The following is a 24,535-nucleotide window of genomic DNA, read 5'->3' as shown; positions in this document are numbered from 1 at the left end:
AGTCTAGGTAAAAGTTTTGCTTTGAGTCAGACCTTTCTGTTAAGGAAGTGAGGTTAGAAGTATAACCACACTTCTTGTCTACAGACCAGTAGAGAAAAACTATCCTTCAGTTGAAGACAGAAATCTCCTCTTGTAAAGATGATCAACTACAAACTATGTTCATTATGGTCAATATGACTCAGCTAACGCACAAAAGAAAACTTGCATGGAGTTGTTTGTGGCTCCAGGCAAGTAGGAAATAGGTCAAAATAAATCAAAATAGGTCATTTGTTAATGCACAACAACACAGATTGTTCATAAAACTCCTAGATGCACAGTACCATGCGTGCAGGAAAGAGAAAGTCATGCATACTAATCATAAAATGTAATGGCATGTTAAATTTATAAGGTAGGAATTCTCGAGGTCCATGATATGCAAGTAAAAAAAGAAATAAAATGTGCTTAATGTTGCAAGCATAAACAGTTTATTTGCACATTCTTGGTATGATATAACAGTAGCACAGTGTTTTTGTAAAATGTAAATATCTGAACATGCTCAATTTGAACTAAATAGGCTCAAAACACATTCTTTTTAGCATATGCAGCTGATTGCTAGTGTGGTCTCTGACCATAGTCTGATGGGTTTTTCTGGTGGTTTTGCTCAAAGAGGTTCTTATGTCAAAGCTCAAAAGCTTTGCAAATATGCATCATCATATTTTAGATTTTAAACATATAAAATAGTAACAATTATAATCACTCTTACTTTTGGTCCTAACTTGATAAGTATTTTTTAAAATGCACCTAACTGTAGCAAATAATGCTTTTCAGCCAGACTAACAGGTTAACTATTGCTGATGTTTATGAGCATACAGTTTATCATAAAAGAAAATGATTTCTTTCACCAATAATCAGCTGTAGCAGCATTAGAATTTTTCTTTATTTGACCAGGAGAAAGAGAGAACATTTGGCTGCAGATGCCACCCCAGTATTTCATCCTTCCCTTTCTTTCACTTTATATTTAGCTTAGAAATACTTCAAATGATGTGGAAAAAAATGACTCAGACTCATAGTTTGAGTGGTGTGACAGAGGACATCCTCAGAATAACCTTTTTACAGCTGCAGTGCGGTAGTGCAATCAAACCCTCATGAGTGAAACAGGACCTATTTTGTAGAGAAAAGTTAAACTTCCATAATCATTGTCTTATTATTGTGTTCAATATGTTTTATGGTGACACCATTGTTCAGCGAAACTGATTCATAGATCAATAGAGTTACTACATGTATTTTTACATTTTCTCACAAGTTATCTTTATCCACTTTGGCACTATAGGTAGAATTCGACTTGTAAAAATCTACTTGTAAATCCCGCAGTGAGGTGCCAGTTTGGTACGTCTACAAGCTCCTGATCTCGGATGTCATTCCTCCCCGTGGCTGGATAAATCACCATAGAGGTCTTTACTCTTTGCACATAAAATATAAGCCTGAACATAATTAAAAAGGAACAGTCGCAAAAATTTTACTTGGGTCTATTTAAAAAGTTAATTTAAAATAGATTGAAGCAATTTTGCCAAAAACTGACAAGGCTTTCGGAACATTTATTAATATTTAAAGCATAAATCTATGTAATTGAAAAATTACATAGATTGACAACATAGATTACATAGATGTCCATTAATGTTGTTAATCATCAACATCAGCAGCAGCAGCTTCATATCTTGGTTATACAGAACAGGGAAACTGACTTCTGGTATTCTGTATTAAAAAACAAAAAACAAAAAAACGTAGCCCATACAATTTTCTTTGTGAGTTTTTGATGAGCTGAGTTGATCAGCCTCTTTTAATCCAACTCTTCTTCTATCTTTTGACCTTTCGGACACCTATGTTCTCGATAGTGGCTGTGATGAATTTGCTGTTGCACAGGGTTTTGCCGTTTATCTTTGGATTCCTCTGGAACACTTTCAACCTAGTCCAGATTAAAGTCAACCTGTCTGAGCTGAAGTTGGGATCGTAGAGGTATCTGCACAGGGAGCAGATGATGAGAGACACAGGTAAGCTAAAAGCTATAAAACCATTTCACAAAAACGGTGGGGGTCTCTATGAGGAGAAATTTGAGACTTATTTGTACTAGAATGACAGTTTGTGGTGTCTCACTGTTTCTGTTTTACGTTAAGTTGTGGGATGTTGACCACAAGTGGAGCAGGTGGCGTGTTCAGTCACACTTGTCTCTCGTGTCAGCGCTTTCCTGGAAACAGCAGTTACTCAGCAGGTAATGGATGGTCATCTGTCATCAACAGAAAATTAGTTATTTAAAATTCTGACCTTGTTATTTTACTACTGGATTAGTGGTTTTTGATTTTTGTCCTGTGACTGTCGGCATTAGGATGGTCTTCATGGCTGAGAAAAGCGATTGCTACAGTAGGAAGGCAGAAAGATGAACAGCTAAGAATCTGAGACACAATCTGGATCTTGTTTGACTTCCCTCAATGCAAATTCACAGGTGGTGAAGTATTATATTTATAAAGATTTACTGTGAATGAACCTTTCATGATTTATTCCCAATAACTATGTCTACAGATCTGTTGTCTCAGATGACCTGGAAAGAGATGATGTTTGGTCTCAGGGCTTCCCCGTGAATTTCTCACCTGTTGGAGATGTTAGCCCCCCTCCCTCAGATGAATCCACCAACTCACATGTTAGAAGATTAACAAAGCAAATCAAACCTTCCACTTTTGAAACAGTCATAAATTTCTGTTTAACACATTTTCACCACCCTGATAGGACTGTGTGTATTACATCATTGTACTGCTGAGTAATAGAGCATATCTGTCATCTCGCACTGAGAAAGTTCATTTTTGAGACGGTTTTCACTGACTCATTATCGCTGGGGGTCTTCAGTGAAAACAAAACTATTAATGAATCATAGTAGTCATATAGGAGGTCTCAGTTTTCTGGCTCATGCAGTGGAAACATGGCGTGAGGAGGGGTGACCTCTGAGAACATCCTTTTTGAAACCTCACAAAGGCGAGGAACTGTTTGATCAAACGTTGGGGGTCCTCTTGGTCTAATGTTGTCATAATGTGAACGGCATGATGAAGAGGATGGTTTAAATGCTAATTCTCCTTAAACAAAAGCATTTAGGGATGCACCAATGCATCAGAAACTTGTCGTGGTTTTTGTGGTTGATCTTTTGAGAACAACATGTTACACAATGAGAACTGAAACCCTGAAGAGACACTTACAATTACATTCCTCTCTAAAGGTCATGATGCATTTTATATGCATTCTGAAATTTCATGCCAAATGCCTTATCTTTTGAGTAGTATATGTCGACTTGAATGTTTTGAAGTTTTGAAATTGTTTAATGTGATCTAACTTTTTATATCTCATCAACATAGCATTTCAACAGAGACATGTACACCTTTGAACGTCATAGCATATATTATCAATTCTGCATATTGGATATTACATCCTTCTCAGAAAAATGTGTTCTCGAAGAAGTAAATCTTCTGCATAACACAGACTTTACATCCAATAATACATTTAGGCATAAAAATGGTTTTATTTTAGGCTATAGTATAACAATGAAACATCCCTGACTGGTGTTTTTTTAAGGGTGTTATAAATGCAGAATGAGGAATATTTTGGTCTTAACATGATCTTTATTTATTTTTTTACTCTAGTGGCCTTTATTTGACAGTGAATCGACAGGAAAGTGAATTCTGAAAAGACGAGAAGACCGGTGGCAAAGTTCAACAGCTTATCAAACACTCACTTATATTTGTATTTGCAACAATAAAATTAGATCTGGGAAACGATCTGGTGTCACCACACACAACCAACGCTTCCTATTTTACTGCTGCTGTCATATTCAATAAATTACTTTAGTATTGAAAGGTTAATTTGTTTTAGTAACTCAGTTCACTAATTGCACTATGCTCTGTAGCTTGTTTTAAAATTGAGTTGTTTCTTCACTTTGACTTCCAGAAAGTGGGGTGAAGATCCTTGCAAATGATGCAACAACCCTAGTGCTGTTAAGACATGGTCAACTAAAACAATCTGTAATAAATGTAGCTTAGTATTGTTTACCTCATGTAGTGCAAAGCTAACACCAAATGTGCTTGTTACAGCATGTAGCATGTCTTTTAACTCATTATAGCTGATTCAAGATTCGGTCAAACTTGCAGAACATGTTTTGTTCATTTCATTTTTCTCCTTGCATGAAACTTTCAAGCTTTTTGATGTGCCCTGTTAGCTCAGATTAGAATTTCACATTTACAAAGTGCATTCAGATTAACCTTTGTTCTCACTGCCAGTTCCCAAAATAGACTGCTGGGTGGAGCTACCAGAAAGTATTTTTAGCAGCTCCCTTGAAAGCATGCCATCTCCATCTCCCTGCTATTCATTCACAACAGCATTGTTCAGATGACTCATGCAACTTTCCCTGCTAACAAACTTCTGATAAGAATCAATTGTTTCTTATCAGAAGGTTAGTGATCAAAATGAGGTAAACTGTTCTCCACTCCAGTCTCACCCTAAAATTTTCACTTGCCCCATCGAATAACTCCTATCAAAGTCTTCTGTGATCAGGGGGTAGAAATCAGGTCAGTAACACTAGTTTTGGGAATAGGAAACACAATAGTCTCTATTGAAGACATAAACAAAGCAACTAAGAAAACCTCCTGGAAGCAGTGATATGTTAACCAAGGACACTCCCTCTTTAGTCATAGTTCTTGCGTAATCCATCTCGTATGACCTATTTTTCTTGAATTCCCAAGCAGAGAGAGTTTTAGGCAGATGAGGAGGAGAGAGCATGACCAGAACTGATAGTGTATGTGGATTACTCGACACTTGTGGAGCTGTTGGGATTAGGAGGGAAGTGGCGCATATCAGTTTATGGGAAAGCATATGAATACAGCTGTATGTATGTTTCCCAATGAGATGCAGATACATCAACAGCTGGCTGTTCTGGGTAACAACAACTTTATTTACTTTGATCACTGTACTGTACTGTAATCCAGCCGACACAATATTTACCATTGTATTCACCAGGTGTAGTTAAAAACTTCTTTTTAAATGTATTTTATGCAGTGAGTCTGCCATTATCATTAAAGTTGTGCCATATTCATTGACTGATATAGTGCTTCAAAATGTGTTGCTCTTTGTAATGCAATTTCTGTGACTAGAATAGAGTAGAATAGAATAGAATAGAATAGAATAGAATAGAACTTTTGCATGCCTCCATCCATGAATGCATTACAAATGGACTATTCTGCATTACTGACTGTTCAAACAACAATCATGTCAACAAAGTCAAGATTTGTCAAATAGACTCATCAGTTGTTTGTGTGCATTGTCTGTAAAAGCAGCGACTTAGACTACAACTCAAGCAGAAAGAAAAGCTTACAGAATTAACATGGTTGGTGGTTGGTGATTAACCCAAATGCAAAAACGGAGCCGTGAAGCAGATGATGAAAAAATATTTTTAAAAATTAAATGAAAAAATTTACAAAACTTACAGGAGCCAGGGCAAAAGTCCAAATAATAAATCCAAAGAACATCCAGAAAGAGACAAGGAGAGTACAGTGAAACAAGAGACGTAACAGAAGAAACCATCAAGGAATGTCTGAGAAAGAGGTGCTTTAGTACTGGCAGGTTGAATGCTGAGACCATGGAAGTGGGCTGATTAGCCAATTATTGCAGCTGTGAGGAAAGGGAACAGAAGGCAGGTTTAGGGTAACAGAGGGAGAGACAGTGGCACAGGGGGCAAAATGGCACAGAGGACAAGAAAATAAATCTAAAACTGAAGAATAACTAGACCTAAGAAACAAAATAAAACTAGAGAGAATAGGAATAACCAGACACAAAAAAAACATAATTAACGAAGAAGGGACTGAACTAAATTAAAACTGATCAAGGAAACTGAACTAAGAAACACAAAAATGAACAAAAACCAACTCAGAAAACCCAAGACTTCACATTTTTGTGTTCAAAAGCTTTTGGTGCTATTCCACAGCTTATCTGAGTGCCTTCCTTGTAATTTTGCTTCTTTTTGTGACTGTTTATGTTTTTTCTTTGTTCAAATCCCTTCGCTTTTGCTTGGCTAGAGATTATTGTTTAACATAATGGAATTTAATGTGTAAGATATTGTGCGCATCAGAAAGTATTTTTTTCTGCTTTATCTTTTGTTTTAGTGGTATGCTGCAGTCTAGCAACAGGCCAGATATCCTCACGTTATATTTTCATCCAAGAACCCATGCCCTGGGCCAAAGGTCGTGAGTACTGTCAGAGCCACTTTGTGGACCTTGCTGTTTTGAGCACAGAGAAGGAATACTTTGCTCTCCTCAGTGCCATCCCCATGAACAATGCCAGCTTTTGGCTTGGCCTCCATAAGGAGAGCAGTGGCTGGAAGTGGACTAATGGGGAACAACTGAGACTCACTCACTGGTACAACTACAACCATGAGGGCCACTGTGTAAGCTTGGAGGCCATGTTTGAAGAAGATGACAAACTATTGGCCCGTTCTTGTAATGAGCAGCACAGCTTTGTTTGTCAGGGTAAGAAATGCTATTTTGAAGAATTTTTTATAATTCCTGCTCTATAATTTATTTATTTTTATTTTTTTTGCACAAAAAAATGCAAAATATTCTTGCATCATTGCAAGCAATTGTTGTGATATAATTTTTTTTTTCCCACAAAAAAAAATCATACAACAAAGATGCATTTTTATTCAGTTGACCTTTTTGGTGACACTTTATTTGAAGGGATGTGCAGGATGGTAGACTGACATGAGACATGAGTAAAAACATGACCTATCACAGGTCATCAAAAATGTTTACGACTGTTATCATTTGGTAAATAATGACACATTTAATGTAAATTTGACACTTTTAATTCAAGTTTTCATGGAGCTTTTCATTAAAAGTGGCTTTATTTACAAAGTGACACTTCAGTCCTAATCGTTTATGAAGAGTCATTCATGTTCATGACAGATGTTATGCCATGTTTATGACAGTTTTATATCAGTTTTATGCTCACCCCGTCAAATAAAGTGTTACCTAATTCATATATTTGTTTTTATAATATTATTTTTCTCATAATTAATGTAACTAATTTCCCACTAATTAAATCTTCCAGGACCCGTTTCCCCTCAGTCAGTGTCCGTGGACTTTGTGAACATCGATCACATGAAGCTAAGCTGGAACATATCTGCACTTATGCAGACGACTTCTCACTATTACAATGTGACAATATGCGGCTTCATTTGTGAGATGCTGTCCTACCCCTACAACAACAGCTCCTCCCTTATGAGCATCAGCATCTCCAACTTAAGTGCAGCCACAGAGTACTTCATATACGTTTCTGCTGTTGTTATTCATCTTGACCAGGAGACCAGCAGGAAATGGATTCTTCAAGCTAATCCTACCATGCTAAAAGCTAAAACAGGTGGGAAGAATTTTGAAGGAAATAATACAATACTGAGGCAAATCTGTAGCACATAGATAATTAAAAGTACAGTGCCTTGCAAAGTACTCATACTCCTTGAACATTTTCCCACATTACAATTAAACATTTCAATGCATAAAAAAAATTATCCTGCAACAGTGGCCCCTATGGGCAATCTAAGGTAAATGTTTGGGTAAATCCTGTTTCCTGTCATTGTTTGTGTACTAAAGCAGCACATTGATTTCAAAATGTTTGCTTTGAAAGATGTGCTTAGTAGTTGGAAAAGGCTTCAAAAGTAAATAAAATACATGAGAAATTAAGACACTGTACCTTGGATTAAAAGAAATTTGTTCTAATGAGCATCTTTTCTCTTCCCCAGTGACATCTAATAAGACTCACATAATCTTTTTCATCGTTCTGGACTTATTCAGTCTGGTTTTAATGGTCTCTTCATTTTGGTATATTTACCAAGTTGTGAAAAAGGCAAGTTTTGATTTCTCTGTCTATAAATATATATCTGAGTACTCACACGCTAATAACACACATTATTTGATCTCATCTCCAGAAATCCACAGAGAGGGTCGGTGGCAGATTGTCAGCAGGTTCAGCGATTGTTGAGCTGATCCCACACAGAATTGGGTTAGAAAAACTGGAAAATGTCATATTTTAGCAACCAAGAAAAAAGTTTTATTTTGACCCTTAAATTGTTTTTGTTCAAGCTGTGAAAAGTTTCACAGCTTATCCAGTGTACATTGTTGTGTACACTGGATAAATGCACATTATTAAAGTTCAGTTCTATATTTATATAATCGGTTTAGTTCACAGGCACTTACGTTTAAAAGACTGGCTGTCAGTCAAGCTCTGTGCATGAACAGATAAGCTACGTATCAGCTCAGATCATATATCTGAGGTTTCCTTACATAAACCCTCTGGGCTCATGATCTCACGATCAAATTCTCCATTTGTGTGTGTCTAAAGAAGCAAGAACTCATGGTCTCTGCAGACAGGCTATCTTGAAGAAGATAGGAGATCTTGTATTCACGAGAATTTCTTAAGCACAATGTTGAAACATTGATTCACTGTCGCTACTGTTTCGCAACACTAAACTTTGCTAACAAATTTCAGTTAAACATGCTAAATGTGTCATGATTTGGGTGACAGATGAGTTTTATGTTAAGGTTTTGTGATCATACCACAAACGAATACAGTGAATGTTGAAGAACGTTCATGTAATATTGTTATGATGTTACGTTAAAATTTTTCAAATATGTATATTTTTTTCTGCTAAATTTGTTTTGATTCACAGAACAAAATAAATTTCTATAATTTTCTAAGATAAATTAGTGTATATTTTTTCTCACAACACGATATGCATAAATTCCTTTATATTAATACAAGCTAATGTTTGAGGTTTGGTTGTGTAACTATGTTTCTACACTCAGCACTGCATAATATGGACTAAGATATTATTATCATAATTAATTTTCTTAATATTATCATTCAAAAGCATCCACAACCCACAGTTGGTCTCATTAGTTCTTTATGTATGTATGAGGGATTTTGTATTTTTTCTTTGTGTTTATCTTTTCGTTATTCTTTAGCTTCAGTCAGACAACAAGTGCATTGTATACATGTATTGGGTTTTTGTATATTTAATTTTGGACTCGGTATGTCATCTCTGGCATACACTGGATCTCGCACTGGAAAAGGGCTCCTAACTGGCTGTGTTTCTAGGAGACCAAAAGAAGTTAAAATTGTGCCAGCAAGGTCTGAACGCCACATGCTGTGACTTTTTTTGATGCGGGGTTTGGCAAAGGAATGAAAATTTTATGATCGCAGATTTTTTTAAACTTATTTAGGCATTTTAATGGTCAAACCACATCCTTTGAGATAACATATAAAAAGCAGGGTGAGCAGAGTGAAGGGCACCTTCATCTCCAGATCAAAGACACTGACAGCAAAAATGTTATATCTGACGGGGTTTGTTGCTTTCATCCTTGGTGCCTTTTCCTTTATTGCCAAATCCAGTGAGTGGTAACTTGCTAAATACTATAGCTTTTTCTATTAGTATATATATATATATATATATATATTTCTCGTGCTCCTTTTTCCTGATGTTGCAATCACTTGGTATTGCTACATCAGGAAAAAGGAGCACGAGAAACTGGAGAAATACCAGGGCCTCAGGGAAGAACTGGAGAGGGCCTGGAAGGTGAAGACCACAGTGGTGCCTGTGGTCATCGGGGCCCTCGGGGCAGTAACCCCAAACTGGAGCAGTGGCTACAACAGATCCCAGGAACAACATCAGACATCTCAGTCCAGAAATGTGCAGTCCTTGGCACAGCCAAGATACTGCGCAGAACCCTCAAGCTCCCAGGCCTCTGGTAGAGGACCCGAGCTCAGAGGATAAGAACCACCCGCGGTGGGTGAGAAGGGAATTTTTTTTTATATATATATATATATATATATATATTAATATATATATATATATATATATATATATATATATATATATATATATATATATATTTATTTTATTTATTTATTTATTTATTTATTTATTTTTTTTTTTTTTTTTTAAGTCAAGGGTTTATTTTAATGCTGTTGTGTGGAAAATCTTATCTGCATATCTTCCTGCGTTAGGTCATGATTCTGAGATTATCAATGGGAAAGAAGTGCAGCCACACTCCTTGCCTTTCATCGCTCTTCTTGAATCAAGTCGGTTCACTTTAATTGAAACTTTAATTGATTCCGAGTGGGTTCTAAGTGCTGTGCACTGTGAAGGGTAAGAACTATTTTTATTTTTCTTATTTATATGCTTTTGGCATGCATTCCAAGTACCATTGAAAATGGGGAATGCAACATGTTGTTACACTGACTGGTTTTGCCTTGCTTGCTCAACAAAGTTAAATATTATATTTCTGGCCCTGTACTAGCAGACTAGTCACTTACAAACACCTCTGAGCGTGGCGCTCTCTATGACAGCTGTAGCTGTACCGTCTCAAACAGACACAGACACATACTTCCAAAGTTGATGCCATTGCAAAGATCGGAAAATGATCTTCACGTGAGTCGATATAACATTTTGGTGGGTGGTTGTTTTAAGACAGGAGAAGATGACTTTGGTTTCAGTCTCAGTTTCACACGCTGTTATCTTAACTTTGTGGGCAAAACCATAACAGTTGAAGCAGCTGACTACTGAGAACAACCCCAAAGAATCAGACAACTTGAAAATGCAAACTACAACGCCCTTCAAAGTACTCTAAGGTCACAATTCTTCAAATTAAAGTGCAAAATAAGTTTATTAATTATTTTCCTTGTGCTTTTCTCCAACAACAAAGTCTACAGTAGTAATACCTGCTTTAATAAATTTTGCATAGTTTTAAAAATTATTTGTCCATTTCTGTGACAAAAATCAGAACTTTCCTCACATTATTGTTTATATGTACAGATAGGGACTGATCCCTTGCAGGGATATGGATGACAACAGACAGTCTTGTGCTGAATGAGTGCTGAGCAGAAGTTTATTTAGGTAGCAAAGATGGGAGGAATCAGCAATTAAGAGCCAGTAGAAGCTGGAGGAGCAGAGCAGAGGTGCAGCATAAAATGTGACAGGCAGGGGAACGTCAAGACACTTTCATAAATGACTTGGTGTTCCCAATTCTGTTTCCAATAAAAAGTTGCAATAGTTTTTCTCCATGAGGTTGGAGCCCCACATTGCAGTAACTTTCTTTCCAGGTACGTAATTATACTCTGATACAAAAAGTGTTTTTCCCTTCTCTAAATAAAACTTCATCATTAAGGCTAAATAGCTTTGTTTCTATGTTATAACAATAACGATACTATGTGTATTTTGCAAATAGAGGAGACACAAATTGTCTTCATGCTGTTTTCCAAGTTGACAGTATCTCTGAGAAATAATCATGCAAGGTCTGGAAATAGTTACCACGTGTCTATTCTCAGGGACTGTGTGATGTCAGTAAACTAAAAACCATGAGAAGTGCTAAACATGACCACTTCAGAAGTGGTAAGTCTGACCTCATTTCATGATCACACCTGTTTTGCCGATTCATGCATTTCCACGGTCCACCACATCCTTTGAGACGAAGACATAAAGAGCAGATTGAGCAATCTGATCGGCACATTCGTCTCCACATCAAACACCCTGATAGGAGGAAATGTTTTGTCTGAGGGATTTTATTGCTTTCATTCTCTGTGCCTTACTTCTTATCAAACTCAGTGAGTAGTACTTTAAGTATTGTCATTTTCTTACTAATGCAAATTTTCTCTTTAGTCAAGGGTTCAGCTTTCTTCTGTCACATCAAAAATTGTTTCTGGATGTAACGGCAGGTCATGGTTCTGAGATTATCAATGGGAGAGAAGTGGAGCCCCACTCGTTGCCCTACATGGCTCTCCTGGAGTTAAACCAACCAGCCTGTGGAGGAATACTAGTTGATCCGAAATGGGTTCTGACTGCTGCACACTGCATAAAGTAAGAGCAATAAAAGAAACTTCTTATTTTGAAGGATTTAGGTTGATCAGAAATAGAAAACACAATCTTTTGTTTCATTGGCTGTTTCTGTGCATATGTTGTTTTCTTTTGCACTTCCAACCAAATTAAACAATGTGGAGGTTTGTAACATGAAACTATCACTCTGCATTTTTGAATGTTGTGCTCCATGCAATTCAAGAGTCAATATTTCAAACTGAGTAGATGACCTGGGTAGATAGCAACAGAAAGCCATTTTTTCTTGCTTTGCGTGTGTGGAGTGCTTTTTGCTCTGTTTTTATAATCAGGAAAAAAGTAGACAAAAAAGGGATTTAGTTAAAAACTATGCACTACCAAAATTTATGATAGTATGTTTCTATGAATCAGACTAAGTAATGCCTGGCCAGGTCATAAGAATATCAAAAAATGTCTCAGTCTTTTGTGAAGTATGTGAAATAAAGTTTGCATGCATCACATGGTTGATGTGGCTTCAACATTTAAGGACTTAACATGTGAAGGAAGGAAAAGATGTCATATTTAGGTACAATTGTCACTCGCTTTAAGAAATCTCAAAAGCCACAAAGATTCAGAAAACTGTCATCCTCTATCAAACATTTTGTGTTTGAATTTTAAGTTTCATTTTCCGATTGAACAACACGTTTTGAGAGATTTAGCAGCATCTAAAACCAGGTCAGAGTCAGAATACTGATTATGACTCATTAAAATGTTCTTATTGTATGTTGTTGCTTCCTGTTTTATACATACATAAATATATATACATACAACTTTATTGCTGATTACTCAAACTTGAGAGCAAAGTCAAGGTTAAATTAAGCTTCTCTTCTCCAGTCATAAGACAAAATATCAAGGAGAATCTGTAATTCATAAATAAGTAATTCATCAGTCCTGGAAAATTAATAGACTTGTTTAGAAAGGAAAGGTTCTAAATAGTTGAAACCAGATGTTTACATGCCTTTAATAAAAAGATTTCTCTATTCTCTATTCTGTCAGATATTACATTTAACCATACTGTGCTTTTGTTCTGTCCCAGGATAAAGACTGTGTTGCTGGGGGTTCACTCCATCAAAGAAAAGAAGAAGGAACAGAAGTGCAGGCAGATCCGTAAGGTGAAGAAAAGTATTCCTCATCCATGCTATGACAGCAAAGAAAGAAACAACGATCTCATGTTGCTCAAGGTAACTTAGCAAAATTTGTGATCTTATCTATGCTGACATTGTTTCTAATACAAAATAATAGTGATATTTTCTTTTCCAGCTGGACAAAGCAGTGAAGGAAACCCAATGGGTGAAAACTCTCAAGCTGAATAAAGTTGTCAAAGAGCCAGCAGCCGGTTCAGTCTGTAAGGTGGCAGGATGGGGAAAAACCGATAAGGATGCAACTACCATGTCAGATGTTTTGATGTCGACCAATGTGACAGTGATCAACAGAACGAAATGCAACTCAAAAGATTATTACAACCTTGATCCTTACATAACTAAGAACATGATATGTGCCGGGTGGAATGGAAAAATCAAAGCTGACACTTGTAAGGTAAGTGGGACCACCAGCCATTTACCCAAATTTAAATGTTGCTGTTTCCCTAAAATGCATTATATAAACTTCTTCTCTCTGCAGGGAGATTCAGGAGGGCCAATTTTGTGCAATGAAGGTCTAGTTGGGGTTACGTCTTTTGGGCGTGAGTGTGGAATTCAAAACAAACCTGGAGTGTACGCTTTCCTCACTGAAGACAACCTTAAACTGGGTCAAGAAGACAATGAAGACAAATGAATGAACCCTGCTTTTCATTTTTGCTGTTCAACTCTTTCAAGTACTTTCCGATTCTGTTTGAATTTAACTTGCATTATGTTGCTGAAGGATGCATGTGCAGACAACAAGTGAACAGACAACTGAGTTCAATCAAACCCTGAAACTGTTTCTGAAAACCTATTTTAAAAAAAACCCAATAAAATGTTATATTATATTAATATCATATTATATTTCTATTTTTATTATATTTCCTGTCAGATTAGCCAACACCAATGACTTTGTGTGTGTTTTCCTGCTCGGTCACTAGGTGATGTTCTCTGCTACAACTAAAACTGATTAAAACTGATTAGATCAAAGGAAAGTTGACTATTGTTTATGTGGTTTGACTTGAAGGTGACTGGAAACAAGTGAGACTATTCATATGGTCCACATTTCAGACAAATATCAAGATTGAAGATAAAACAATCGCAAATATATGTCGACATTTTCTTGAGCTGTTATTGGTACCAAACAGCAGATAAAATGGGTTTTCCATGTTTCTAATCATGGAACACAATGATAGGATTACAACGTTCAACAAAACAGTTTTTGATTTCATCTATAGCAATTAGTGGCTTGTTGTCAACATCTTAATTTGGTGAGCAAAATCAAATTCAGTGGATGACCGGTTTTGTGTTTTCAACATTCAGATAAACTGTTCTCCAAAATGACCTCAGACAAGAAGAAGACTTTTTACTGAAGCCATTTGCGGTAGGTTAAAATTGAGAAGTGAGAACATGCACATTTCAGAAACAATACACAGCAGAAAAGAATAGTTTGCATTTAAATGTACAATAAAGTTGCTCACGAGGTGATATTTAGCTAAAAACTAAAATTTCCTATGAAACAAACGCTGCCTTCTTACAAGCACCTGCATTATTCTTAGTCAACAGAAATATCAATTTCAAATTCCAGTGCTTTCAAAAACCAGCTCAAACTAAAAGAAGTTGCAATGCTACTGAGAAAAACCCCATACTTTCTATCTCCTGCATTGTCTCCTTTATGTGACATCATCAAACTATGGCAGACTGTGAAATGTAATACTTAATTCTGCCACTAGATGGAAACCATTATTACTGTAATAACCTGGTAAATGTCAATAAACTCACAACAAAATTCATGTTTGACAAAGAATTTTGCATATGCTGAACCGTGAATATATGAAGATCTTTTGTATCTTCAGGTAAAACGATGACTGAAAGAGAACAGTACCACAGAATGACACATTTCACAAATGTGTCATTTTTTAAATGTGCCATTCTGTGTGACCTCTGACCCAATAGGTTTTGTAAAAATACCTTGTTGACCATATTCATGGTACACTCTTTTAAATTACAATGCAAAAATCATTTGTACACGCTCAGGAATAACTCAAACAAGCAATACTTAAAGGGAACCAAGTAGGAAATAACTAATTATTTTATGCCTAAAAATGGGTCTCAAATGTTGGCCTCAATAGAAGAAAGGTGTACAGTTTCATGCCCAAAAAAGATATTATTTTTATTTAGAAAATCCTGATTGATTTGCTACTAGAGGTCATAACTCAGTGAATAAAATTTGAATACTTAAGTCTCCTCTGCTCATGACTGTCTTCCCACCTGTTTGTATTCTGAGCTGCATGTTGAGGAAATAAAATAAAAACCCTGTACCTCACAGCTGCTGAAGGGTTTTGGTTCTGATCTAGTGTTACCACAGACTTCAGCTTACCGGATCACTACGTGTGTTTTGCTGAATCATGCATTTCCATGGTCAGACCACATCCTTTGAGAAACATAGATAAGGGGTGAGGGTCAGCAACCAGAGGGCGCATTCATCTCCAGATCATCTCCAGATAAGACAAAATGTTCTCTCTGTGGGGCGTCATTGCCCTTTTCCTTACGATCAACTCAAGTGAGTAATATCTTAAGTGCTGCCATTTTATTTCAGAAGAAAGTTAATGTCACTTCACTGTGTTGTACCTTTTGAACTTTCTGTGTTAGGCCATGGTTCTGAAATTATCAATGGGAAAGAAGTGAAGCCGCACTCGTTGCCCTACATGGCTTTGCTGGAGTCAAGCCAACCAGTCTGTGGAGGAATATTAATTGATCCAAACTGGGTTCTGACTGCTGCACACTGTGAAGGGTAAAAACTGGAACTCTTTTTTTGCATTTCGTTTGCTTTATTGTGCACTGAGCAAATCACAAACCGATATTTCAAAGCAAGATGTTTTCAACTTTCATGTTTTATACTGAAAGTGTGTTTGTGTCAATACTGCCAGTTTTTTTGTTTTTCTTATTTTGATGGCAGTGACTAAAACCTCCAATCATTTTTAATGTTGACTTGAATATGATCATAACAAATAGACAACCCTTATGGCCTGCAATTTTACTACCCTTTTTATCTCTAAAATTGCTCTGCTATTTACCACACAGACTTAAATGTAATGTTTCTTTCTCCAGACCCATTTACTGTATTGTTGTTGCTCTTTCAGTGTTAAGACTGTGTTGCTGGGGGTTCACTCCATCAAGGAGAAGAAGAATGAACAGCAGTACAGGCAGATCCTTAAGGTATCAAGAAGTGTTCCTCATCCGTGCTTTGATAGCAAGGAAAAAAACAACGATCTCATGTTACTCAAGGTAACCGTACTTTGCAAAATTAGTGATCTTAACTGTACTGACATAATTCATGGTATAAAATAATAGTGATATTATATTTTCCAGCTGGACAAGGCAGTGAAGCATACCGAATCGGTGAGCTCTTTGAAACTGAATGACGTTGTCAAAGAGCCAGCAGCAGGTTCAGTCTGTATGGTGGCTGGATGGGGACAAACCAAAAAAGGTGGAGCTGCTTTGTCAGATGTTCTGATGTCAGCCAATGTGACAGTGATCGACAGAATGAAATGCAACTCAAAGAAATATTACCAACTTCGTCCATATATAACTAAGAACATGATATGTGCTGGGGCCAGTGGTAAAATCAAAGGTGACACTTGTCAGGTAAGAGATCCTCATGGTAATTTACACTAAGATAAATGCTATTGTTCCCGTAAAATGCCGGTTTTCTTTTCTTCTCTGTGTAGGGAGATTCAGGAGGGCCAATACTGTGCAATGGAGCTGTAGTTGGTGTCGCATCTTTTGGTTACAAGTGTGGAATCAAAAACAAACCTGGAGTGTACGCTTTCCTTACCGAAGATCACCTCAAGTGGATCAAAAAGACAATGAAGACTCCTGCAAATGAATGAAGGTTGTTCTTGAGTTGCTGTTTTGCTCTTTCAGTTATTGTTTTGCTGTCTGTTGTAATTTAGCCTGCATTACGTTAGAAAAAAGCTTCGGTAAAAACACCCAATGAACAAATAAAACTCTGAGTTTTTACTTCTCACAGCAAGGCTTGAGCTATTTCTGATAACCACTTTAAACAAATAAAGAGTAAAATATTTCTTTTCTTGCTCTGTATCGGATTAGCTGATATCTGAGTCGATCCTTTTCAGCAGCAAAAAATGTAAAAATATTTTAAGGAAGAAATGTGCCCAAGTTTGTTTTTAAGTCAATAGTTGAAGTATTTTTGCCATCATATTTGCTATGATGATAAAATAAAAGCAAAAATAAAATGTTTGTGTGTCATTTCCCTCTTTCCTCCTCTGAATGTGTGACTGCTGAACTCATCAGGAGTAATCAGAAGGAGCATTGAGAGGAGGATTTTCGTACCACCACATCATGCATTATCAAATAGTTATACTGCAATGATTTTGAAGACTTTCGTTTCTTCTGCTTCTGGCTCTATGTTCCCACTGATCTTCAAATGTGAGCTGCACCACAGTGGTAAAAATAAACAAACAAAACCTCCGCTTCACAGCTGCAGAATGACATTGGTTCTGGAGGCACTAAGTGGCTCAGATGGCAGAGCAGATGAACGATGTGTTGCCTGTGATGTGAAGCAGTTGTCCTGGGCTTGATTCCTGGTCGAAGGACGTCTGCCGTGTTACTCTCTCAGCCCTCTTCTAGTCCTAAAAAAAATAAACTGATTCTGATCTGGGGAATGTCACCACACATTTCAGATTGATAGTGTTCATCAGAAAACTTCATGTGTTTTGCTGATCATGCATTTCCATGCATGATCCATGCATGAAAAAATTTGTTTTTTTTTCTCAAAAAAACCACATTCTTTGAGAAACACACATAAAGGAGGAGGGTGAGCACCATGAGGGTCGCATTCATCCCCAGAACAAAGTCTGAGAAAAAAAGGAAATGTTCTCACCGACGGGTTGCACTACTTTCATCTTTTGTGCACTTTTTCTTATCATGAGCTCACGTGCGTAATATCTCAAATGTTTGCATGGAAATGCCCACAACTGGTAGGAACATGCTATCAACATTTTTGCATACATAAATATCAATTTTAACACCATACTGTGGTTTTGCTTTTGCAGCATTAAGTCTGTGTTACTGGGGGTGCACTCCATCAAAAAAAAAAAAAGAAAATAGAAAAGAAGTTCTGGTAGGTCTGTAAGGATTTTCACATATTTCTTCTTTCTCGTCGGGTGATTATGGAGGACCAATATTGTGTAATGGTGTTCTAGTTGGAGTCAAATACTTTTTTCTTTTAGTGATGAACAGAACTGTTTTGTTTGTTGTTGTTTTTTAGAAAACCCTTGCTTGATGAAAGCTTGCTCCCATGTCAGATTTTAAGATAAACGTTTTTTATCATTATCATTCCCATTGAGTCGAATGACGCCCAACAGGAGCAAAAACCATTACCCAGCTTTTCCACAGTAACCATTACCTGCATTCACTACATATATTGATGTTCTCAATGCCACAAAATATTTCCATTCTTGATTTGCAACTAGAGGTCATAACTCAGTGCATGAAATTTGCTGCTGAAGGGTTTTGGTTCTGATCTAGTGTTACCACAGACTTCAGCTAACCGGATCACTACGTGTGTTTTGCTGAATCATGCATTTCCATGGTCAGACCACATCCTTTGAGAAACATAGATAAGGGGTGAGGGTCAGCAACCTGAGGGCGCATTCATCTCCAGATCATCTCCAGATAAGACAAAATGTTCTCTCTGTGGGGGATCATTGCCCTTTTCCTTACAATCAACTCAAGTGAGTAATATCTTAAGTTTACTTGAGAAAAACATTGATATCACTTATCTGTGTTGTACCTTTTGAACTTTCTGTGTTAGGCCATGGTTCTGAAATTATCAATGGGAAAGAAGTGAAGCCGCACTCGTTGCCCTACATGGCTTTGCTGGAGTCAAGCCAACCAGTCTGTGGAGGAATATTAATTGATCCAAACTGGGTTCTGACTGCTGCACACTGTGAAGGGTAAAAACTGGAACTCTTTTATTTTTTGTGCATTTACTTTGCTTTTAGGTCTGTAAAGGCAAACCGTCAGTCTGCACCTTTGGGTGTTGTGCACCGTGCAAATTAAACAGCAATAGACAGCAACAGGAAGCCATTTTTTTTCTTGCTCTGAATGTAAGTAGAGTTTGTTTCTGCTTTTACTCACAGGAGAAAAGGTTAAGAAGGAACAGATTTGTTTTTAGGTAAATCTGATTTGTTTTAAAGGTAAAGTAATCCCAATACAATATATTAAAATTTCCGGCTAAAATCTATTTATGTCAAATATATTTTTAATTGATAATACTTTGTGCATCTTTCATATTAAATAATCATCACAATGAATCAACTCTCATCATAAAAATATCTACTGCTCTCTTTACAGACCTTCAACTTACTGACCTATTGCAAGAAAATAAAGCTGTACAATTATAGCATTCTTAAGATAATGTGCAATAAATAAATCCTAAAATATGTTCCATGTCAAATTGATCATAATTCTCTTGAAATAAATAACAGGAGATTGATAAAATTTTTATAGTGTACTAACTTTGGACATGCCCCATAAATCTAACACCATACTGTGGTTTTGTTCTTGCAGCATTAAGACTGTGTTACTGGGGGTGCACTCCATCAAAAACAAGAAAAAAGAAAAGAAGTACCGGCAGGTCCGTAAGGTGGAGACAAGTGTACCTTATCTTAAATTTGACCCTCAAACAAAAGTCAATGATCTCATCTTGCTCAAGGTAAGATAAGATTTTACAATAAGAGGAAATTTACGCATAGATAGGTTTTGGAAAAATACTCAAGAAAAACTATAAAACATGATTACAAGTTGGTTTTGATTTAGTCATTGACAAAATACAGTTTATTTGCTTCTTGACTCAAACAGTGATCTTCAATCATATCTATGATTTTGTCTTTAAGTTCGTCAACTAAAATAATTGTTTGAACAAGATTTAAGATTCAAACTCTTTCAGATCTGGTTTCAGTTTTTTAATTTTGTGAACAATTTCAACTTTTAAATTAATAGTTTCATGTTAGAGTGATCTCTCCCTTACCCCTCACCCCCTTTCAGCTGGATGAACCAGTAAAGGAAACCAATTGGGTCAAAGTTCACCAGCTGAGCAATGTTGTCAAAGACCCAACAGAAGGCTCTTCCTGTTTGGTGGCTGGATGGGGAAAATCCAACAAAAATAAACCTATGTCAGATGTTTTGATGTCTGCTAAAGTTACTGTGATTAACAGAAAGAAGTGCAACTCTCCAGACTATTATAATAATACGCCATATATTACCAAGGACATGATATGTGCGGGGCCAAGTGGGAAAAAAAGAGATGCAGACACCTGTAAGGTAAATGAGACTTTTAGCCAAAGTTTAAAACATTCTTATTACTTTAAAATGATTTTCACGTGTTTCTTCTTTCTGTTAGGGGGATTCAGGAGGACCAATATTTTGTAATGGAGTTCTAGTTGGGGTCACGTCTTTCGGGGGATCCGAGCTTGAGCCCTGCGGGTCAGTGAAGAGGCCTGGGGTTTACACTTTCCTATCAAAATACCATCTTAACTGGATCAGGAAGACACTGAACAAAACCGAATAAGTCTTCTGACTAATACAGTCATGTTTCTCTAACCTCTATTTTTGTTGTTCAGTTTGTATTCAATTTGCATTTTATTACTAAAATTGGATGTATAGATAAAACACAATAAAAACACATAAACAAATATCTTTGGTGGTCTTCTACTGTAATCATGTCAGCATATCAATTACGTGTGTGTGTGTGTGTGTGTGTGTGTGTGTGTGTGTGTGTGTGTGTGTGTGTGGGGGGGGGGGGGGGGGGGGGGGGGGTGTGTGTGTGTGTGTGTGTGTGTGTGATCCTGTATGTCTCTGTGATGGAATGGTGACTTGTTCAGGATGTATTCTGCCTCTCACCAAAAGAGTGCTGCAAGCTGAAGATAGGTGCTACCTTCTGCATGATGCTGCAAGGACAACAGCAGGCATAGAAAATGGGTGGAATAAATAGTGGTTCGGTGTTGCTGTGGCACTTAATAAAAACCTGAAAGAGGTAAATATGTGATTTGAATCGGGACACCTACAACCTGGTGGCTTATGCCATATTCAAATGTTAGCTAAACTTCTGTCATGACACATTACTTCATTTAAGAGTTTTCTATTTTCAGACGAATGAATGTCAAACACAAGAACACAACAGTAAAAACAATGTAAAATAAAATCTTATGCAAAATATTAGACTTTATAAACAGATCCTTTCCCAAATCGTCAAAATGTGTGCAGCCTTTGCATGCGTCAGTCGGCACCTTATTTTTGAAAAGAGAACTTTGCAAAGCCTTAAGACCCTCCCCCTGATCTTAGCAGTTTGTTCCCATGTCTGCACTCACCCACTCTCTGATGTGCATGATGTTAAAAACCCACATCATGCTGACTAACTTGGTTCTGATCAGTACTGGTAAATTTGACCACAGGCTTCAGGTTGACGGTGTGCTGCAGATCATTTTATCCATTTTGCTGACTCGTTCATTTCCATGGTCAGACCACATCCTTTGAGAAAAACACATAAAGGGCAGATTGTCTCCAGAGGCCCATTCACCACCAGATCAAAGACAGAAATAAGATGAAATGTTGTCTCTGAGGGATTTCGTTGCTTTCATCTCCTGGGTCTTCTTCTTTTCTTTCAATTCAAGTGAGTAATAAATTATTAAATGCAATAATTGCTATATATATCAGTTACTTTTGTTTTAGAATTATTCTTTTTTTGTTTTTTTGTGAAAAAATCTTATTTGGTTATCTTCCTGTGGTAGGTTATGGTTCTGAGATTATTGATGGGAATGAAGTGGAGCCCCACTCGTTGCCCTACATGGCTCTGCTGGAGTCAAACGTACCGATCTGTGGAGGAATATTAATTGATCCCAACTGGGTCCTGACAGCAGCACACTGCAAAGAGTAGGAACTATGACGTTTATAATTTGCTTTTAATTTGCAATAATAATACCTAGTTAATTAACAAATAACCTGTTCTGTGTAGTTTTTGTTCATCTTTCTTTTCTAAAGAATTAAAAACTGTTGTCACCGGAGGCATTTTTTAAATTTACCCTGCTGATTGTGTGCAGGGTAAAGAATGAGTATGCATGCTGAGTCACTGGAACCATCATTTCTTTGTTGCATCAACAGATTTTTTAACCAATGCTTTAAAATGTGAAAGCACCAAATAGCTAATAGAGAGCTAATGTAATTTTTAATCAAACGCTTTACAAACATACATAATGTTTGCATACCTTCTTTAAAACAACTTTCATTTGCTTCTGTAAAAAAAAAAAAATTACATTCAGCTCCTTCGTCTTGCAAGGGGTGTCATGATGCATTTCAAAAGTGCATCCTGCATGCTGAAGGTATCACGTTTCATCTCAGACACTGAGTCTAAGCACATGATCGTTTCTGCTTTGTACACACAGAAAGGAACAAATGTCAGTCATTGAAAGAAAACACAGAAACCACAAGGCGCCTTTTCTGAGACACATTTCAGCATTTCAAACTCGCGACTGATTTTGCATGAGAAAAATAAATGCACATAAAGGTCTAATTAATTATTAAATATCAGTGGCATGCAAAAGTTAAAAGTCGGCTTTGCATTCTGGTGAAATGAACAGAAACTTATGAGGCAACATTATCTTCTGCACCGACTAAAGTGGATCATGAAGTGTGTGTGTCAGGATGGTCAAAGTGCAATGGACTTAGACAATAAAAAGACACTTCTTCAAACACCTAGAATCTCAGCGCAAACAATATATTTTCTTAAAGCGTAATATTTCTGGTATACTATTTCACCATTTAAGACTTACCCTAATTATTATTATTTTTCAATCATGTAAGCTGTTTAACCAAACTATTACTGTTCTCACTTTGTGCTGTTGTGAATAATGACGTATTTTTCTGCTCTTGCAGTGTTAAGACTGTACAGCTGGGGGTGCACTCTATCAAAGAAAAGGAAAAGGAAAAACAATACAGGCAGGTCCGAAGTGTGTCAAAACACATCATCCATCCCTGCTATGATGAGGCTGAAAAACGCAACGACCTCATGTTGATCAAGGTAAGACTTTAACATGCTAAGTAAAGAAATATTTTACATCTGTCTAACTATAAATCAGAAATGGTGGAAACTATGCTCTTAGTTGTTAGTGCCTGCATTTTTGCAAAATCCCCAAAAGTTTTTGCCTAAAATGATTGTTCAATCAAACTAAAATGGTCCCATATTATAAATGTATATATTTTAACAACAAATCATCTGCATCTGTTGTGCCACACTTTTTTAGATGAACAAGCCAGCGAAGAGAACCAAATGGGTTCAAAGTCTCAAGCTGCAAACTGCTGTAAAAGAGCCAGCAACCGGGTCCGTCTGCATGGTGGCTGGATGGGGGAAAACAAACAACCGTGGCAAAATGTCTGACGTCCTGATGTCCACCAATGTGACAGTAATCGACAGAGAGAAGTGCAACTCTCCAGATTATTACAACCTTAAGCCGTATATTAACAAGAACATGCTTTGTGCCGGGTCAGATGGAGAAAACAATGCCGACACTTGTCAGGTAAAATAGGTCCAAAAGCCTTTTATGCCTTAGTTAAAGGTTGATATATTCTGAAAACAATCATCGCATGTTTCTTCTCTCTCTCAGGGGGATTCTGGAGGACCAATACTGTGCAAAAAAGTTCTGGTTGGAGTCACATCATTTGGGAAGTTATGTGGCTTAAAAAAGAAACCTGGAGTTTACTCTTTCCTGTCAGAAAGGCATCTTAACTGGATCAAGAAGACAATGAAGACACCTAAAACTGAATAACTCATATCTATATTGTACTGTTAAATTCTCACAATCCCTTTTCTGTATTCTGTATTTATTATTTGTTTTTTTAACTTTTAAATATTTTATACAAATAGAAAACATATCCAGTTTTGACTCATTACGAAACTGTGATGAATGAATAAAACTTTAAAGGAGAAGAAGAACCACAAACATTTTACTTCAAACTCATTCAGAAAACATACAATCAGTTTTTCTTTGAATACATCTGTCATCTACATTGGCTGAATTCAGTGTTGGGGGGGGAAACGTCCCAAAATACACAGGGAACATGTGCAAACTCCAGTCAGAAACATTTCAGTTCCATCAGACTTGAAGAACAGAACCTCAAATATGAAGCTGTTTTAAATCGTCAATGTCTACATTGTGGAGTGCACCAATTACTTGTGTGCATCAGAGAACAAACGTTTTCTAACCAGGGCAGAAAGTGGAATTCCAGTGACTAGAAAAATTGTTTTGTAAAGTAAAGAACTTTATTCAAATCAAACCTCTAAAAACAAGCAAACTTCAAGAGAGCTATTAACAGCTCAAGCTACTTTGACCTGCTTGTTTAAGCATAATGAGCAGGTCCTTTATGATTGCACATGTATTGACAGGGGTTGTCTGAGTTGTCCACAATGCCT

The 24,535-nt window shown here is 36.8% G+C and overlaps 3 protein-coding genes across 3 annotated transcripts; all 3 read left to right on the top strand.

Annotated features, from left to right (window-relative positions):
• Window positions 1-4,784: 4,784 nt before the first annotated feature.
• LOC129365879 (uncharacterized) lies at window positions 4,785-8,696 on the top strand. Its single transcript, XM_055039428.1, has 5 exons — window positions 4,785-4,948; window positions 6,171-6,533; window positions 7,114-7,422; window positions 7,802-7,905; window positions 7,988-8,696. Exons 1-5 carry the CDS (start codon window positions 4,873-4,875, stop codon window positions 8,090-8,092), a joined length of 957 nt encoding a protein of 318 aa, XP_054895403.1. The 5' UTR covers window positions 4,785-4,872; the 3' UTR covers window positions 8,093-8,696.
• A 2,838-nt stretch (window positions 8,697-11,534) lies between these two features.
• LOC129366021 (uncharacterized) lies at window positions 11,535-17,203 on the top strand. The gene is made up of 10 exons (XM_055039612.1): window positions 11,535-11,661; window positions 11,773-11,914; window positions 12,963-13,107; window positions 13,187-13,462; window positions 13,547-13,694; window positions 15,554-15,607; window positions 15,697-15,838; window positions 16,188-16,332; window positions 16,417-16,692; window positions 16,776-17,203. Exons 1-10 carry the CDS (start codon window positions 11,601-11,603, stop codon window positions 16,935-16,937), a joined length of 1,551 nt encoding a protein of 516 aa, XP_054895587.1. The 5' UTR covers window positions 11,535-11,600; the 3' UTR covers window positions 16,938-17,203.
• Window positions 17,204-18,722: 1,519 nt separating this feature from the next.
• On the top strand, window positions 18,723-23,922 carry LOC129366020 (coagulation factor IX-like). The gene is made up of 10 exons (XM_055039611.1): window positions 18,723-18,803; window positions 18,884-19,025; window positions 19,642-19,786; window positions 20,119-20,394; window positions 20,474-20,639; window positions 21,674-21,742; window positions 21,861-22,002; window positions 23,002-23,146; window positions 23,370-23,642; window positions 23,730-23,922. Exons 1-10 carry the CDS (start codon window positions 18,755-18,757, stop codon window positions 23,889-23,891), a joined length of 1,569 nt encoding a protein of 522 aa, XP_054895586.1. The 5' UTR covers window positions 18,723-18,754; the 3' UTR covers window positions 23,892-23,922.
• Window positions 23,923-24,535: the final 613 nt, after the last annotated feature.

Source organism: Poeciliopsis prolifica, unplaced genomic scaffold (assembly GCF_027474105.1).
Source record: "Poeciliopsis prolifica strain line A6 unplaced genomic scaffold, Auburn_PproV2 SCAFFOLD014, whole genome shotgun sequence".
Classification (NCBI taxonomy): domain Eukaryota; kingdom Metazoa; phylum Chordata; class Actinopteri; order Cyprinodontiformes; family Poeciliidae; genus Poeciliopsis; species Poeciliopsis prolifica.
Note: the sequence above shows the minus strand (reverse complement) of the source record. Positions and strands in the feature narration are given on the sequence as shown.